This window comes from Lithobates pipiens, unplaced genomic scaffold (genome assembly GCF_037356315.1).
Source record: "Lithobates pipiens isolate NorthernLeopardFrog02 unplaced genomic scaffold, aLitPip1_a1.2 Scaffold_27, whole genome shotgun sequence".
Taxonomy (NCBI): domain Eukaryota; kingdom Metazoa; phylum Chordata; class Amphibia; order Anura; family Ranidae; genus Lithobates; species Lithobates pipiens.
Window position 1 is genome coordinate 77,148,149 of NW_027507788.1, and position 19,387 is coordinate 77,167,535.

Sequence of the window (19,387 nt, forward strand, 5' to 3'; positions counted from 1 at the left end):
ACAATTTAATTGATTTAGTATTAGTTGGAATTAGATGTAGGTAGAATTATTTTAGTGGAGAAGATACGTTTTAAAAATCAGGGACTGCTACTGGTAATTTCAGACATTTAAAATAATGTTTTTATATTATAGTTTACATTATAATATAGTATAAATGATATGATTTATAATATATTATACTAACATTTTAAATTATTGTAGGCTACCAATTGTTAAAGATACTATGACTTTTTGGCTGCTTTATAAACAGGTCATTGTAATAAATATTTTTAGTAGCTGTAAAGAGTTTAGTTTTGCTAATCTAGCTAGACAGAAGATATAAATAGTTATATAACCATAATTGTGTTGAACTGTTAACCTTTGTTGTTGTCTGTCCTTTGCAGGTGAAATAGGCTGAGATGGGTGTTTTCTCCGTTTTGTTTATGTCTATTCATAGGTTGATCAGATGTGCTAAGAGTCGGTAGACCTAGTTAAATGTTAATGGAAGGATTGGGAGAGGCAACAAGCCATTGAGGTTACTGCACATTCTCCTCTATAGGGCAGCCAGTTGGGGGGCGGTGTGAAGAGGTGAGATCCCCACCCGTCTACCTGTGCAGGGTCAGCCATGTGATGCCAAGTGCCAATACAATACCACAGATGTGATTATTCAGATTGTTAATACTGCATAGGGATTGTGAAGGATATTAACAATGAAAAAGGGGGGGGGGGGGTGGAAGTGGAGTTCCTCCTAATACAAAATACATTTATAATTCCATTAGAATAGGGGAACTGTAACATAGCCAGACATTAGACTGCTTTTAAAAAAAATTGTTTATATGCATATGTTAAGATTACATTGTTTAATAAATACGTTGTTTACGTATTGTACAGGCAGATTGCTTCCGATAGATAAATAGATAGAATGTTTATTAGATAGGTTATAGGTACTTAGAATAATTTAATAATAATTATATATAGCTCATCGATATATGTATAAATAGGATTTTATACAGTATAATACACAGATTGTACTCAACAATTAACTATATGATTTTACTGTGCCTGATTTTATGTACAAAATATATCTGAGATATAAATTAGGAAGACAGCTAGACAGATAGATAGATGTTTATTGGACAGGAAATTATAGTTACTTAGACAAATGCATATTTATTATATAAATATATATCTATGGCTAAATTGACTGTGTGTATATATATATATATATATATATATATATATATATATATATATATAGTATACTTATACCTATATTGAGAGATATATAACTATAACCCATCCAATGAACATGTTATCTATCTATCTATCTATCTATCTCCATCTCTATCTATTTGTTCACCTATATCCCATATTCATTGTAGATAAAATCAGGCACATAAGGAATAGTTGATTGTAGTGTGCAATCATTGTATTATATAAAATATAATCCTATTTATACATATACCATAGATATATAACTATGTAATTAATATACATCCACAGTAACAAAGTCCTTCAAAACATTCTATCTATCTATCTATCTATCTATCTATCTATCTATCTATCTATCTATCTATCTATCTCTCAGATATATTGATAAAATAAAACCAAGTACAGTAAAAGGAAATAGTTCATTGTGTACGATAATTAGGATTATAATAAGTTTCAGCACTTTAGTAGAGAACTGTCCTCAGAAAGACAGTGCAAGGTGTGGTCATTGTTTGGACAGTGGATCTCTGTTATGTAAATAAGTCAATCACTTTCTCAGTATATCATTCAGATAGTTGCAATAAGAACAATCACCTGACTCCTCCCTCTTGTGTTGCATGTACAATATAATCCTCCCTTCCCCTCCAAATATTGGACAACATCTGTGAATACAGACTGGTCAGTATCTCCAGGAGCAGGGGACCGAGCATCACATCAACTTTATATACACCAGAAACGCTGAGGTATGGGCAGGATAAATATTGATATCTTTATATATGTTATACTACTGTATGTTACATATCAGGTATTACATTCCTTTATAATGCATTATGTATTTAACATATAGGACCTATTATATTAAATACAGTGTTAGGGTGTTAAAATTTTGTCTATCATTATTCATGGATAGCACATACATCTGGTCCTGAACTTTCTTGGCATATGTTTGTTGTAAAAAATATTTATTTTTTCTAGTGATTTTATTTTCACCAGTGATGGTTATCAGTCAGTTGCTTTGCTGAAGGCAACTAGGCTAGTCACATTGCAAGATATTTTTTCCTTAGTTTAGTTAATATGATGAAAAATTACGTTTGTAAAGAATCCTCAATCATGTGCAAGGAAAACAAAAAGGATTTTTGTCTGCACATGATTGGATAATGGCAGTCAGCAGATCTTCACCTTACTAACAAAGCCAAGGGAGAATTTCAAAACAAACAAACTTTTTGCCCTTAGTAAATAAATCCCCAAGTGTACCAAATAGCACCTAAAGACATTCTTTGTTTTGGATAGAATAGAGTTAGAGCCTTTTTGATTGCCATCGTTAAGGCATGCTAAAGGGGCTTCCCAACCCATTATCATTGCATAACATTTTAACTTGCCTTAAGTGCTATTACAGCATAAGAACGGGGCCAACACCCTTATGTAAGAGTAAAAAGAAAGCGTCTCTACTGAATGTAAAGTGTAACATTTGTGCCTTTGTCTTTCCAGACACAATGATTGCATTTGCTGGTATCCCACTGGAAATGAGGGAAGAGCTAGTTGCTGGAGTGGAATACATTAAGACTCTTGCAAACAGATTTCACAAGCTGAACCCTATGATCATTGAGGTGTTTGGAGAAAAGTTGGCTGAGATTTTGTGCCATAAATACATTGGGCATTGGTACCCGGAAAAGCCTATAAAGGGCCAGGCATTCAGGTAAATATTTATGACTCTACAGCCTCATATAGTATCCTTTTATTATTTGAAGCCCTTGGCCAATGCTGCAACTTTCATGGGTGGTTGAGTCAGACTTGTGATTACTTATATGCCTTACACTGTATATTCCCACAGGGAGATCCCCATGCCATAGCTCTTGACTCCTTTTGGGGAGTTTGGGGAGTTTTGTGTGTTCTCGCCAACCTTTGATGTTCCAGTTAAGCCTGTGGAATTATATATATATATATATATATATATATATATATATATATATATATATATATATAGAAAATGTCTAGCAATTGATTGATAGACCTTTTTAGGCCAGAAGGTGAAGAAATGACAGACCCCCCCCCCCCCCCCAACACACACACTTATGGTATGATATCTAATTCTGACTGTTTTCTTTTTTAGATGCATCAGGGTCAACAGGAATGACAGTGATCAGAGCATCATAGAGGCCTGTGCTCAATGTGGCCTCAAATCTACAGACTTGGCTTTGCCCAAAGTGATGACCCTGTGGATTGACCCATATGAAGTCTCCTGTCGGTGAGTAGCCAAAATTTTCTATGACCGTCTTATAGCAACTCTCAGGCCGCGTACACACGCGGGGACTGTTCGCCCAACTTTGTCCGTCAAACAGTTTCGGCAAACAGTCCGCTCAAAATTAGCATGGACGGACATGGCCACACACGACGAATGAACAGTTTGCTGAAACCGTGCGCGATGACGTGAACGGCACGTACGACGGGACGAAAAATACGACGTCCTATACACTGCATTATAACTTTCGGCGTGTAAATCCTTTCTGAGCATGCGCGGAACTTAGTTTGACGAACAAGCCTACACACGAGGGGACTGTTCGCTGAAACAAAGTTTCAGCGGACAGTTTTTCGGAATTTCCGAAAAACCTTGTTCAGCGGACTGTTCGCTGAAACTGTCCGCTGAAAGCCCACACACGGGCGGACTGTCCGCCGAAACACTGTTCAGCGGACAAAGTTGGGCAAACAGTCCCCGCGTGTGTACGCGGCCTCAGTATATACAGAGGTCGCATCCTAGAGAGAACCTAACCTTCACATTAACTAGTCACTGTAATTGGTATCAGCATACCATGATACCATTATTGATGACAAACTAAGCTGTACATCCTCGCCAGGAGTTTAGGGCTAACAGAAACATGGACAAAACAACATTAGATTAAAATATGTGAGTTGTTATTCTCCAGGTCTCCAGGTCTCAGTACATATTTTCTCAGTAATTTAGGAAACAATATAGAAATGCAGAAAGAGAAGTACTAAGTGATACTTCCTATATGTAAAGTAAATATGAAAGTATACTCAAATTTATAATAAACTTTAAAGAACAAGGGAACCAAAACTGTAAGGCAGGCATGTCCAAAGTCCGGCCCGCGGGCCAATCGCGGCCCGCAGTCCGGTTTTGAACGGCCCGCCTGGTGTGCTGCGGGATCAGGGCTGTCAAATGAGCCGATCCCCGCCACTGTGTGAAGCTCCGTCGGCTTCAAAAGTGAAAGTAAAGTGCAGAGGAGTGTGCTGTGCTCTCTGCTTCCCCCTACAGTGCAGTACCCGGCTGAATGAGGAAATGGAATGGAAAGGTACTGTACTACAAGCTAGATTCGTTTTAAAAAGGCTTCATTTATGTGTATGTGTGTGTGTGTGCATGTGTGTCTGTATGTATGTATGTGTGTGCATGTGTGTCTGTATGTATGTATGTGTGTGCATGTGTGTCTGTATGTATGTATGTGTGTGCATGTGTGTCTGTATGTGTGCATGTGTGTCTGTATGTATATGTGTGCATGTGTGTCTGTATGTATGTGCATGTGTGTCTGTATGTATGTGCATGTGTGTCTGTATGTATGTGCATGTGTGTCTGTATGTGTGTGTGCATGTCTGTCTGTATGTGTGTGTGTGCATGTCTGTCTGTATGTGTGTGTGTGCATGTCTGTTTGTATGCGTGTGTGTGCATGTGTGTCTGTATGTATGTATGTATGTGTGTGTGTGCATGTGTATCTGTATGTATGTGTGTCTGTATGTATGTGTGTCTGTGCATGTGTGTGCATGTCTGTATGTATGTGTGTGCATGTGTGTCTATATGTGTGTGTGTGTGCATGTCTGTCTGTGTATGTGTGTCTGTATGTGCATGTGTGTCTGTGTGTGTGTGTGTGTGTGTGTGTGCGTGTGTGTGTCTGTGCATGTATGATTGCATGTGTGTGTGTTTCCATGTATGTCTGTATGTATGCGTATGTGCATGTGTGTCTGTATGTATGTGCGTGTATGTCTGTCTGTATGTGTGTGCATGTATGTGTGTCTGTATGTATCTGTGTGCATGTATGTGTGTGTGTGTGTGTGTGTGTATGTATGTCTGTATGTATGTGCGTGTATGTCTGTATGTATGTATGTGCCTGTATGTATGTATGTATGTATGTATGTATGTATGTACGTGTGTGCATGTGTCTGTATGTGTGTGTGTGCATGTGTCTGTATGTATGTAAGTATATGCATGTGTCTGTATGTGTGTATGTCTGTGTGTATGTGTATGCATGTGTGTTACTTTTAATCCAGACCCCCCCCCCATTCTTGTACCATCAGAACTGCTTTTGTGGTGCTTGTGTGTGTGATAGCAGCCAGGATTGCTGCTCCTCTGAAAAGCAATCCATATACAGATCGCTTTTTAGAGGCATTTGAAAGGTGGTAAAGAGGCATTATGTTGCCTCCTCACCACCTGTTTTAAGCCCGTAAATGTAGCATCACTATACCGCAACTGTGCAGTCCACACATTTGCGGGGTAGTTGCAGTGCAGGCCCATTCACCCTGAGCATACCTCCAGCTGCAGCCACAGCATGTGTACACCCCCAGCTGCTCCCTCTGCAGCTAAAGGGGGAGAAGTTGGGGGTGGTAAAAACAGCTCAACCATGTAGTTTTACTGCCCCTCCAATAAGCCCTTGGCTCACATCTGCATGGCTGCATGCTGTGTGTAGGGCAGCCCATGCATTTCAATGGGCTTCCATACCCACAAAAATGCAGGGAAAGAAGTCCCAGAGCTTTTTTTTTTTTTTAATTGCGCTGCACCAAAAGCACCCCATGTTTCCAATGTGTGGGGTACCATTAAGACTTAACGGTACCCCTAAAGAACAGAGCATGCGTCTGTGTGTCGGGCAAACGAGCGCGACAAAGGCACAAGAATTTTTGTTGGGCCAGGTATGAGTGCTCGAATGACCGAATTTTAATGGTTCAAAGAATGTCAGGCAAAATGGTCGGCCCTCACACATGTTCACTTCATCGAATCTGGCCCTCTTTGAAAAAAGTTTGGACACCCCTGCTGTAAGGTTACAGAATTTATTGAACCTCTTAGGGGAATGTTTTTTACTTGTAAGAATATCCTCTGGTGCTGCAAGAGAGGTAATAGAGGATCGGGATTAATCAATGTTAAGTAACAGTAATGCTTACTGCTGCTTTAATGCTCTCAGATTTTTTTTGTAAATAAATTGTATAGGCTTGAGTTAACATCCTCATATTTTTTAATAGGTTGGGAGAAGAAAATTACCCATATACAGTGGCCACTTTTGACTCCAGGGCTGTCCGTGTTCCAGCAGATACTAATATCATGAAAGGACAGGAAAATATCTCCACAGCTAACAAATGCTCCACTCCCACCCCAGAAGATGACAGCTCCATCACAAGTTGTTCGCTTCCATCATCCCCCAGTGTTGCAGGTGAAGACAGTGACAGTGGGATTGACGTTAACTTTGAAGATACAAATACACCACCAACCTCACGTAGTCCAACAGAATTAAACATCTGGTGGAGTCCACCTGTGGAGCCTGCAGAAAAAAACATCTGGTGCAGTCCAACTGTGGAGCCTGTAACTCGGGTACGGAATATGATCATTGATATTGCACATTACATAGGTGTTTGAAAAAAGATAAAATCACCAAGAGTTTGTTTAAAATGTTACCTGCCACTAACTAGTAAGATGCTGTTAACCATTAACATGCTTCCAGGATTGCATTATTCACTATTCTTGGTTGTGTACACACTAGGTGGTACAGTCTACTACATGTTCTCTACCTATAGGACTTTTAGTTCTATTGACCATATTGAAAAGAAAAAAAGGTTATGTTCTAAAACACCATATATCCCCTTCAAACTATTTTTCATTGGCTATCATGTTAAACGGCCATGTAAATGGTAGCTGAACTCATTGTTATTTTAATAGTTTGTCATAAAAGCAATCGGCAGTGTTTAATCTTGGGTCTCCTCAAACGATATTCCATTTCCTTTTTTTTCAGGACTCCTCAGCTATCTACAGAGTGCCATCTCCTCTCTGGATTCCTGCCTGGAAGAAAACACAGTTTTATTGACACGTCAGTACAGTATACACCCACAGCAAGCCTATTGGTTGTAGGTGCTATAAGAAGTCCCTGTACATACTGTTAGACATATTTTATTTATTTTTTTGCATCTGTAGAGAAATAGGAAATATATATATATATATATATATATATATATATATATATATATATATATATATATATATATATATATATATATATATATATATATATATCTTTTTTTTAATAAAAACTTCATTAATAGTTAGAATTAGTTGTGGTTATTGTATAACATAGACATTGGAAATTTGATGAACAACTTTAAGCTGAACAGCAGCATAAATATAATCATAAAAGCCCACATCAGGGGTGGGCTGGGCTGGGGGGCAGGGATGCATTTGCCCCCTGGGCTGCTCTGATTCCCTATAAAAAGGCTGATGTGCTGCCAGCTGAGCTGGGAAGTGCACATGATGTGCAGTTCCACAGTTGGCCACATGTTACTGCTCGGCCCGGAGGGAGGCTGACAGGGCTGGATAACAGCCCAGAAGTGCAGGAACGTTTGTGCTGTGAGCGGACATCTGTCCTGTCACAGTGCTGTCCCTGGCTTCTGAGCTGACAGTCTGTGTTCATTGTGAGCACAGCCGAATGGATCGCTCCGCCACCTCCAGCCCCCTTTCTCTCTGTGCCCGCCCACACTCTGAGCAGCCTGTGTGCTGCGTCTGAATAGGATGTGTGGATGGGAACATTTAAACAGAGCAGACAGTGCTTTCTATGGGACGCTGTGGAAGCTGTGATGACTGAGCCTGGTGCTGGGTACTTCCTTCCAAGTAAGTGAGCTGTGGCCAGTCTCTCCCCCTCTCTGCAGATAAGGAAGTTTCTTTCAGCAGCATGTGCAGTACCTGGTCCTATGATGTGGGCTCACACTGGTGTGCTGCAGTGTTGCTGATCTCACTGTCTTCCTGCATGTTCCCCCCCCCAGTCACATGCAGCTACACTGTGCCCACCAAATGTAACCTCTCTGTGCCCACCAAATGCAGCCACACTGTGCCCACCAATTGTAACCTCACTGTGCCCACCAATTGTAACCTCACTGTGCCCACCAAATGCAGCTACACTGTGCCCACCAATTGTAACCTCACTGTGCCCACCAAATGCAGCCACACTGTGACCAACATATGTAACCTCACTGTGCCCACAAAATGCAGCCACACTGTGCCCACCAAATGTAACCTCACTGTGCCCACCAACTGTAACCACACTGTGCCCACCAAATGCAGCCACACTGTGACCAACATGTGTAACCTCACTGTGCCCACAAAATGCAGCCACACTGTGCCCACCAAATGTAACCTCACTGTGCCCACCAAATGTAACCTCACTGTGCCCACCAAATGCAGCCACACTGTGACCAACATATGTAACCTCACTGTGCCCACAAAATGCAGCCACACTGTGCCCACCAAATGTAACCTTACTGTGCCCACCAAATGTATCCACACTGTGCCCACCAAATGCAGCCACACTGTGACCAACATATGTAACTTCACTGTGCCCACAAAATGCAGCCACACTGTGCCCACCAAATGTAATCTCACTGTGCCCACCAAATGTAACCTCACTGTGACCACCAAATGCAGCCACACTGTGCCCACCAAATGTAACCTCACTGTGCCCACCAAATGCAGCCACACTGTGACCAACATATGTAACCTCACTGTGCCCACAAAAAGCAGCCACACTGTGCCCACCAAATGTAACCTCACTGTGCCCACCAAATGTAACCACATTGTGCCCACCAAATGTAACCTCACTGTGCCCACCAAATGCAGCCACACTGTGACCAACATATGTAACCTCACTGTGCCCACAAAATGCAGCCACACTGTGCCCACCAAATGTAACCTCACTGTGCCCACCAAATGCAGCCACACTGTGCCCACCAAATGTAACCTCACTATGCCCACCAAATGCAGCCACACTGTGACCAACATATGTAACCTCACTGTGCCCACATAATGCAGCCACACTGTGCCCACCAAATGTAACCTCACTGTGCCCACCAAATGCAACCTCACTGTGCCCACCAAATGCAGCCACACTGTGCCCATCAAATGTAACCTCACTGTGCCCACCAAATGCAGCCACAAAGTGCCCACCAAATGTAACCTCACCACCAAATGCAGCCACACTGTGCCCACAAATGTAACCTCACTGTGTCCACCAAATGCAACCTTAATTTAGCACACCAAATGCAACCTCACTGTGCCCACCAAATGTAACCTCACTGTGCCCACCAAATGCAGCCACACTGTGACCAACATATGTAACCTCACTGTGCCCACAAAATGCAGCCACACTTTGCCCACCAAATGTAACCTTACTGTGCCCACCAAATTTACCACACTGTGCCCACCAAATGCAGTCACACTGTGACCAACATATGTAACTTCACTGTGCCCACAAAATGCAGCCACACTGTGCCCACCAACAGGGCCGCTGTTAAAAATCATGGGGCCCCGTACAGTCTACCTGGCGGGGCCCCCCACATAAGCCTGAACCTGAGCACCCCTCCCTCTAACCCGTGGACTGTGTACAATGGAGAAATGCAGGGTTTAATATACATATACATGTATATTAACGCAATAGAAAGTACAGCAGGGAAAAGACTTTCACTCTGGGCACGGTGAATACCCACAATATTTTAGATATGTGGGAGAGCAGTATGCAGTATGTCCAACTTTATGCTCAGAGCCCGGGCCCAGTCTTTACCTCCACCTAACATCCCCCGACTTCACAAGTATCTGGTCCTGCTGGCTTTTTTTATCTGGGGTCCTCATGCATTGCTTCTCCTGGGGTGGGGGGCTTGGATCCTCTGGATCTGGGAGCGTGGGGACCAGCCAGAAGCTGAGCTCCTCTAAAACCTCTGCTCCTTCCACATGGGCACGAAGTTGGACAGCCGGAAGCAGAAAGCAAAGTATTTAAACACTTTCGGGAGTAATCTGCAGCCGTGTGTCCAGACAATTACATTACACAAGTCCCCGCCTGCGTATTGATATAGAAGAGACTGGGACTTGTGTAATGTACTGTATGTAATAGTCTGGACATACGGCTGCAGATTACTCCCAAAAGTGTTTAAATAATTTGCTTTCTGCTTCCTCCCACGCACACTACATGGGACCCTAGCTCAGGATTAGTATAGTCCCTATAATGTGGGAGTCCCCCCTCTGCCTCTGGGCCCCCCTACAGGGCAGGGCCTAGTACAGGAGGGCTGGTGGTCCCCCCCTATCAGCGGCCCTGCCCACCAAATGTAATCTCACTGTGCCCACCAAATGTAACCTCACTGTGACCACCAAATGCAGCAACACTGTGCCCACCAAATGTAACCTCACTGTGCCCACCAAATGCAGCCACACTGTGACCAACATATGTAACCTCACTGTGCCCACAAAATGCAGCCACACTGTGCCCACCAAATGTAACCTCACTGTGCCCACCAAATGTAACCACACTGTGCCCACCAAATGTAACCTCACTGTGCCCACCAAATGCAGCCACACTGTGACCAACATATGTAACCTCACTGTGCCCACAAAATGCAGCCACACTGTGCCCACCAAATGTAACCTCACTGTGCCCACCAAATGCAGCCACACTGTGCCCACCAAATGTAACCTCACTGTGCCCACCAAATGCAGCCACACTGTGACCCACATATGTAACCTCACTGTGCCCACATAATGCAGCCACACTGTGCCCACCAAATGTAACCTCACTGTGCCCACCAAATGCAACCTCACTGTGCCCACCAAATGCAGCCACACTGTGCCCATCAAATGTAACCTCACTGTGTCCACCAAATGCAGCCACAAAGTGCCCACCAAATGTAACCTCACCACCAAATGCAGCCACACTGTGCCCACAAATGTAACCTCACTGTGTCCACCAAATGCAACCTTAATTTAGCACACCAAATGCAACCTCACTGTGCCCACCAAATGTAACCTCACTGTGCCCACCAAATGCAGCCACACTGTGACCAACATATGTAACCTCACTGTGCCCACAAAATGCAGCCACACTGTGCCCACCAAATGTAACCTCACTGTGCCCACCAAATGCAACCTCACTGTGCCCACCAAATGCAGCCACACTGTGCCCATCAAATGTAACCTCACTGTGCCCACCAAATGCAGCCACAAAGTGCCCACCAAATGTAACCTCACCACCAAATGCAGCCACACTGTGCCCACAAATGTAACCTCACTGTGCCCACCAACTGTAACCACACTGTGCCCACCAAATGCAGCCACACTGTGACCAACATGTGTAACCTCACTGTGCCCACAAAATGCAGCCACACTGTGCCCACCAAATGTAACCTCACTGTGCCCACCAAATGTAACCTCACTGTGCCCACCAAATGCAGCCACACTGTGACCAACATATGTAACCTCACTGTGCCCACAAAATGCAGCCACACTGTGCCCACCAAATGTAACCTTACTGTGCCCACCAAATGTATCCACACTGTGCCCACCAAATGCAGCCACACTGTGACCAACATATGTAACTTCACTGTGCCCACAAAATGCAGCCACACTGTGCCCACCAAATGTAATCTCACTGTGCCCACCAAATGTAACCTCACTGTGACCACCAAATGCAGCCACACTGTGCCCACCAAATGTAACCTCACTGTGCCCACCAAATGCAGCCACACTGTGACCAACATATGTAACCTCACTGTGCCCACAAAAAGCAGCCACACTGTGCCCACCAAATGTAACCTCACTGTGCCCACCAAATGTAACCACATTGTGCCCACCAAATGTAACCTCACTGTGCCCACCAAATGCAGCCACACTGTGACCAACATATGTAACCTCACTGTGCCCACAAAATGCAGCCACACTGTGCCCACCAAATGTAACCTCACTGTGCCCACCAAATGCAGCCACACTGTGCCCACCAAATGTAACCTCACTATGCCCACCAAATGCAGCCACACTGTGACCAACATATGTAACCTCACTGTGCCCACATAATGCAGCCACACTGTGCCCACCAAATGTAACCTCACTGTGCCCACCAAATGCAACCTCACTGTGCCCACCAAATGCAGCCACACTGTGCCCATCAAATGTAACCTCACTGTGCCCACCAAATGCAGCCACAAAGTGCCCACCAAATGTAACCTCACCACCAAATGCAGCCACACTGTGCCCACAAATGTAACCTCACTGTGTCCACCAAATGCAACCTTAATTTAGCACACCAAATGCAACCTCACTGTGCCCACCAAATGTAACCTCACTGTGCCCACCAAATGCAGCCACACTGTGACCAACATATGTAACCTCACTGTGCCCACAAAATGCAGCCACACTTTGCCCACCAAATGTAACCTTACTGTGCCCACCAAATGTATCCACACTGTGCCCACCAAATGCAGTCACACTGTGACCAACATATGTAACTTCACTGTGCCCACAAAATGCAGCCACACTGTGCCCACCAACAGGGCCGCTGTTAAAAATCATGGGGCCCCGTACAGTCTACCTGGCGGGGCCCCCCACATAAGCCTGAACCTGAGCACCCCTCCCTCTAACCCGTGGACTGTGTACAATGGAGAAATGCAGGGTTTAATATACATATACATGTATATTAACGCAATAGAAAGTACAGCAGGGAAAAGACTTTCACTCTGGGCACGGTGAATACCCACAATATTTTAGATATGTGGGAGAGCAGTATGCAGTATGTCCAACTTTATGCTCAGAGCCCGGGCCCAGTCTTTACCTCCACCTAACATCCCCCGACTTCACAAGTATCTGGTCCTGCTGGCTTTTTTTATCTGGGGTCCTCATGCATTGCTTCTCCTGGGGTGGGGGGCTTGGATCCTCTGGATCTGGGAGCGTGGGGACCAGCCAGAAGCTGAGCTCCTCTAAAACCTCTGCTCCTTCCACATGGGCACGAAGTTGGACAGCCGGAAGCAGAAAGCAAAGTATTTAAACACTTTCGGGAGTAATCTGCAGCCGTGTGTCCAGACAATTACATTACACAAGTCCCCGCCTGCGTATTGATATAGAAGAGACTGGGACTTGTGTAATGTACTGTATGTAATAGTCTGGACATACGGCTGCAGATTACTCCCAAAAGTGTTTAAATAATTTGCTTTCTGCTTCCTCCCACGCACACTACATGGGACCCTAGCTCAGGATTAGTATAGTCCCTATAATGTGGGAGTCCCCCCTCTGCCTCTGGGCCCCCCTACAGGGCAGGGCCTAGTACAGGAGGGCTGGTGGTCCCCCCCTATCAGCGGCCCTGCCCACCAAATGTAATCTCACTGTGCCCACCAAATGTAACCTCACTGTGACCACCAAATGCAGCAACACTGTGCCCACCAAATGTAACCTCACTGTGCCCACCAAATGCAGCCACACTGTGACCAACATATGTAACCTCACTGTGCCCACAAAATGCAGCCACACTGTGCCCACCAAATGTAACCTCACTGTGCCCACCAAATGTAACCACACTGTGCCCACCAAATGTAACCTCACTGTGCCCACCAAATGCAGCCACACTGTGACCAACATATGTAACCTCACTGTGCCCACAAAATGCAGCCACACTGTGCCCACCAAATGTAACCTCACTGTGCCCACCAAATGCAGCCACACTGTGCCCACCAAATGTACCCTCACTGTGCCCACCAAATGCAGCCACACTGTGACCCACATATGTAACCTCACTGTGCCCACATAATGCAGCCACACTGTGCCCACCAAATGTAACCTCACTGTGCCCACCAAATGCAACCTCACTGTGCCCACCAAATGCAGCCACACTGTGCCCATCAAATGTAACCTCACTGTGTCCACCAAATGCAGCCACAAAGTGCCCACCAAATGTAACCTCACCACCAAATGCAGCCACACTGTGCCCACAAATGTAACCTCACTGTGTCCACCAAATGCAACCTTAATTTAGCACACCAAATGCAACCTCACTGTGCCCACCAAATGTAACCTCACTGTGCCCACCAAATGCAGCCACACTGTGACCAACATATGTAACCTCACTGTGCCCACAAAATGCAGCCACACTGTGCCCACCAAATGTAACCTCACTGTGCCCACCAAATGCAACCTCACTGTGCCCACCAAATGCAGCCACACTGTGCCCATCAAATGTAACCTCACTGTGCCCACCAAATGCAGCCACAAAGTGCCCACCAAATGTAACCTCACCACCAAATGCAGCCACACTGTGCCCACAAATGTAACCTCACCGTGTCCACCAAATGCAACCTTAATTTAGCACACCAAATGTAACTTCACTGTGCCAACCAAATGCAGCCACACTGTGCCCACCAATTGTAACCTCACTGTGCCCACCAAATGTAACCTCATTGTGCCCAGCAAATGTAACCTCAATGTGCCCATGAAATGCAACCTCACTGTGACCAACATATGTAACCTCACTGTGCCCACAAAATGCAGCCACACTGTGCCCACCAAATGTAACCTCACTGTGCCCAAATGCAGCCTCATTGTGCCCATCAATTGCAGCCACATTGTGCCCATCAATTGCAGCCTCACTGTGCCCATCAATTGCAACCACACTGTGCCAACAAATGTAACCTCACTGTGCCCACAAATGTAACCTCACTGTGCCCACCAAATGCAACCTCCCTTTGCCCACCAAATGCAACCTCACTGTGCCCATCAAATGCAGCCACATTGTGCCCATCAAATGAATCCACCCTGTGCCCAAATGCAGCCTCATTGTGCCCATCAATTGCAGCCTCATTTTGCCCATCAATTGCAGCCACATTGTGCCCGTCAATTGCAGCCTCACTGTGCCCATCAAATGCAGCCTCTCTGTGCCCATCAAATGCAGCCTCACTGTGCCTATCAAATGCAGCTTCACTGTGCCCACCAAATGTAACCTCACTTTGCCCACCAAATGCAACCTCACTTTGCCCACCAAATGCAACCACACTGTGCCCATCAAATGCAGCCTCATTGTGCCCATCAATTGCAGCCACATTGTGCCCATCAAATGCAGCCTCACTGTGCCCATCAAATGCAGCCTCACTGTGCCCATCAATTGCAGCCACATTGTGCCCATCAAATGCAGCCTCACTGTGCCCATCAAATGCAGCCTCACTGTGCCCATCAAATGCAATCACACTGTGCCCATCAAATGCAGCCTCACTGTGCCCATCAAATGCAGCCGCAGCGACCCCCCCCCAGCAGCATTTAACCAGCATAACCCCTGCCCGCTCGCTTTCTGACTGCCACTTACCGCATCTTGGTGGCGGGTCAGGCAGCAGATGACAGGGGTGAGCTGTGGGACGGGCAGTGGGTCAGGCAGTGGCTCCTGTGTCCTCCATGCTTCCTCCTGCTAGATGTCCAATAGGAGCGCCTGACCTTCCAGCCAATCAGGTGATGGGTATTAGACCTGCGCTATCCTGATTGGTGGAGAGCCGATTCAGTGTTAAAAAAAGCAAATATTCATTTGCTTTTCTAATACACCTGGGTGGGCTCCAAGTGCAATGCTCTGCGCTCTGAGTCCACCCTATTTTGAAGCCTATTAGAGCCTATGGCTCTAATCAGGTGCAGGGAAATGTGGAGCAGGGCCTCTCTCTCGCTGTGCAGGGAAATGTGGAGCGGTGTCTCTGTATGGCATAGCTTTACTCACAAAGTGACCCTGCTGGCCAAGATGCGTTTGTTCCACTGCTGGCCTCTATCGTCTGCAGTGGTTGTTAGGATTGCCTGGCATCTAGCAACCAGTGATGTCACAGTCCCCAGGAGGAAAGGATCTTCCGCCTCCTCCACGCCTATTAGTGTTTTATCCACCCACCTCCTCCCTCCATCTTCTCCTGTGGGGCGGCATGCGCCTCGGAGCCTGCCTGAGGGAAGGGAACGGTCACTGACTGACAGAAGCCCCTCTGCCTGAGGTGAGGGAGCAGTGAATGAATTAGAACATATGTGTAATGTGGCGCAAATGTGTCATGGGAGAATGAGCTGGTAGCAGAGGAGGAGATCACATCCTTAAATCTCAGCCAGGGGTCATGCTGGGACTTGTAGTCCTTTACTTTTTGGGATGTGATATCCCAAAAGTAAAGGGCTATGGGTCCCAGTATGAACCCCTCAGAGCTCAGGACCTAAGGGGACACATCCTTAGATCTCAGGGGTTCCTGCTGGGACTTGTAGTCCTTCACTAGTTGGGGGGGTCAAATCCTTAAATCTCAGGCGGTAATGCTTGGACTTGTAGTCCCTCACAGGTTGGTCTGGGGGGGGGGGGGTGAGGTCCTCAGCTCTGAGGGATTCATACAAGGACTTGTTTGCACTTTAGTTCCTGGAGGCCATGGTGGTACAGGTCCTCCAAGGGCCCTGGGGGGCCACATTGTCCTCCCTGACCCTCCCCCCCACCTTTGTGATCATGGAAAACCTTAGTCTGTTTTCTCTATCCATCACTTTGCCACCACCGGTTATATGGGCCACTTGATTGGACTTGCCCCCCTGGCCTAGGGCTGCCAGCCCTCCCCTGGTGATTCTTCTTATACATGGTCCCCAAGATCCCAATTTTATTTTACAAAAAGTCATGTTTGCTTTGGGGACCCGAGTCTTGACAAATACCAGAAGTTTCTCCAGCGTTGCCTTCCTTATTTGTTTATTGTAATATAAACAGTGTTTGACCTCCCACAGATTCCTCATTTCCCCGTACTTATCAATAAAACTGGACAGAAATTCTGGGTCCTTAAACTGATTTATGTTTTCTGTAAGACAATACACAAGGCAAGAACACTAATGTCAGTCTAAACTCTCATTATCTTATCCCAATATAGGCCTCCAACTTGAAGCAGTATAGGCCACTGTGATGGGCCAAGTTAAAATTTTACCTTCCTTTAGGACGCTCGCCACTTCCGTTCGTCCTTCCCCCCACACACAGATCGGAAAGCGTGTTAGCTTGATAAGATAAAAACACCAATGTCAATCTAAACTCTCATTATCTTATCCCAATATAGGCCTGAATCTTGATGCAGTATAGGCCACTGTGATGGGCCTGCGTCACCCACCCCTGACGTTCTTTTTCACGAATATTCCCCACCCTTTCTCTCTTCAGTGCGCAGTAGGAGTATTAGGAGAAAAATGGCGGAGACACACTGTCTAATTAGTGAGGAGGAAATCCTGGAGCCACAAACATCTGGATCCAGGAGGAGATTGAAGGCCACCAACATGGCCTTTGAATAAATGGTGGAGATGGTAGGGATATTAAGGAGGGAGGATTATGATGGGAAACATGGTCCATACACCCATCCCAATCGAAGAAAGGACGGCATCATGACAACTGTTGTCAACATCCCGGAGCAGAAGTTTGGGGTATGCTGGTCAAAAGACCAATTAAGGAAGTGCTGGTCCGACATCAAACTAGTAAGCACTTGTCGTGTGTTCCTATTATGATAATTAACTTGCATGCTGCTCCATGTGCTTTTCTTTACTGTTATATAGTTTGAAATGGCTACTTTCATGTTCGTGGGCACAGTAATCGTTTGTAGAAAACATTGTTTGTAGAAAACATTGATCGTAGGAAACATTGTTCGTTTGCCAATAAATACGATGTATTTAGCTGGTACAGAGTTATACCTACATTTTGGTCATGCTAATTTGTCCTATTAAAAGAAGTTTAGGACATTGTTGTCTAGATGTCTTTGGGACTAGAATGAATTGCAAACTTGATTCACTGGAATGTAAGGAGGGGACACTCAGCAGCTGTTTACAAATCTGAACTCAGGAGCACAAGTGTGGGACACCAGAGAACATTTTTAGGGTAACCCACACAGGTGCTCCAGTGGATACTTTGGGTGTCTCCATCTGTGAAACTTGGCCAAAAAAGGTAAATATTGCAGCTTGTTAAAAAGGAAATTTTAATCATGTCTTCAACTTGTATCTCTTCTCAAAAAGACAATTGTACACCACTTCAAAGCAATGTTTCATATTCCTATTTCTCGACTCAAATATCTGTATGATAAGTATACCTTTTGTTTCATTCTCATAGGGGAGAAAAAAACTCAATCAACAGGATCCCAGGGACCCCCGACCTCGCCAGCCTGATTCCGAAGTAGGCCCAAGCCCCCCCGAGGATGTGGTGGAAGGAGAGGTGGAGGAAGTGGGTGACATGGGCACCCCACCAGGTGAGTGTCTGATACCCCAGCTTCAGGTAATCTATGTATGGCTGCATATTTCTAAATACATGTTTTTTCATCAATTTTAGGTGATGTTCTGGTTGTGGAAGGGGAAGCGACGGGAACCTTTTACTAGGACCAGCACCCAAACCCTCATTATCAAACTCATGGCGCTGAATGGGGAGATAGACGTAATGCACAATCGCCTTGACATCATGCAGCAGGAAATGAAGAACATGATCGATGTTTTGGGGAGAATATTATCTTTTTCCCTAAAACAAATTTGATCATGTTCTTCATTTTCTTTTTAGATGACCAGAATATTTTTTTCAGATTTGTACATTTTCAAAGACAAATTTTGAAGATGCACACAGTGTGTCAACATATGCTATTTGCCATCAGGGGATCTCCATGTATGCGTTTTGTGGGTGCAACCCCTTCCTCATAACGCTAGTAGGTGAGAGGAAGGGATTACACCCCCAAAACACTTCCATGATGGGAGATAGCACATGTTGACATTACCCATTTGGACTCCCAATTTGTGTGCATCTTCAAAATTTGGCTTTTACAGGGGTGGCATCATATTTATGGCAATATCAAGACATTTTTTACACTATAATGTCTGATATTGCCTTCAGTTTTTATACGTTGAACTTTGGAAGTACCAGCGTTGTGTATGTTATGTTTCGAAAAAAAAAAAATTATATATATATATATATATATATATATATATATATATATATATATATATATATATATATATATATATATATATATATATAACATTTTGAAATACAACAATGTGTGGCTGCTTTTTTCAATACCAGTTTTGTAAGTCCTTTTGTGTTTACAGTGACAATGGGGCTTATTTACTGAAGGAAAATCCACGTAGCACTACCAGTGCACTAGGAAAACCTAGGACACAGCCAAAAAGAAAAGCAAGAAATAAAGAAAATTC

General features: G+C 44.8%; 1 protein-coding gene and 1 long non-coding RNA gene across 2 annotated transcripts; both read left to right on the top strand.

The window, feature by feature from the left end:
* Positions 1-2,681: 2,681 nt before the first annotated feature.
* On the top strand, positions 2,682-6,817 carry LOC143932955 (protein Tob1-like). Its single transcript, XM_077455886.1, has 3 exons — positions 2,682-2,884; positions 3,299-3,433; positions 6,427-6,817. The coding sequence occupies exons 1-3, from the start codon at positions 2,682-2,684 to the stop codon at positions 6,815-6,817; spliced, it is 729 nt and encodes a 242-aa protein (XP_077312012.1).
* A 1,125-nt stretch (positions 6,818-7,942) lies between these two features.
* Positions 7,943-19,121, top strand: LOC143933196 (uncharacterized). Its single transcript, XR_013263037.1, has 3 exons — positions 7,943-8,059; positions 18,303-18,438; positions 18,519-19,121. It is a non-coding gene; the product is annotated as an uncharacterized LOC143933196 (long non-coding RNA).
* The last annotated feature ends 266 nt before the right edge of the window (positions 19,122-19,387 follow it).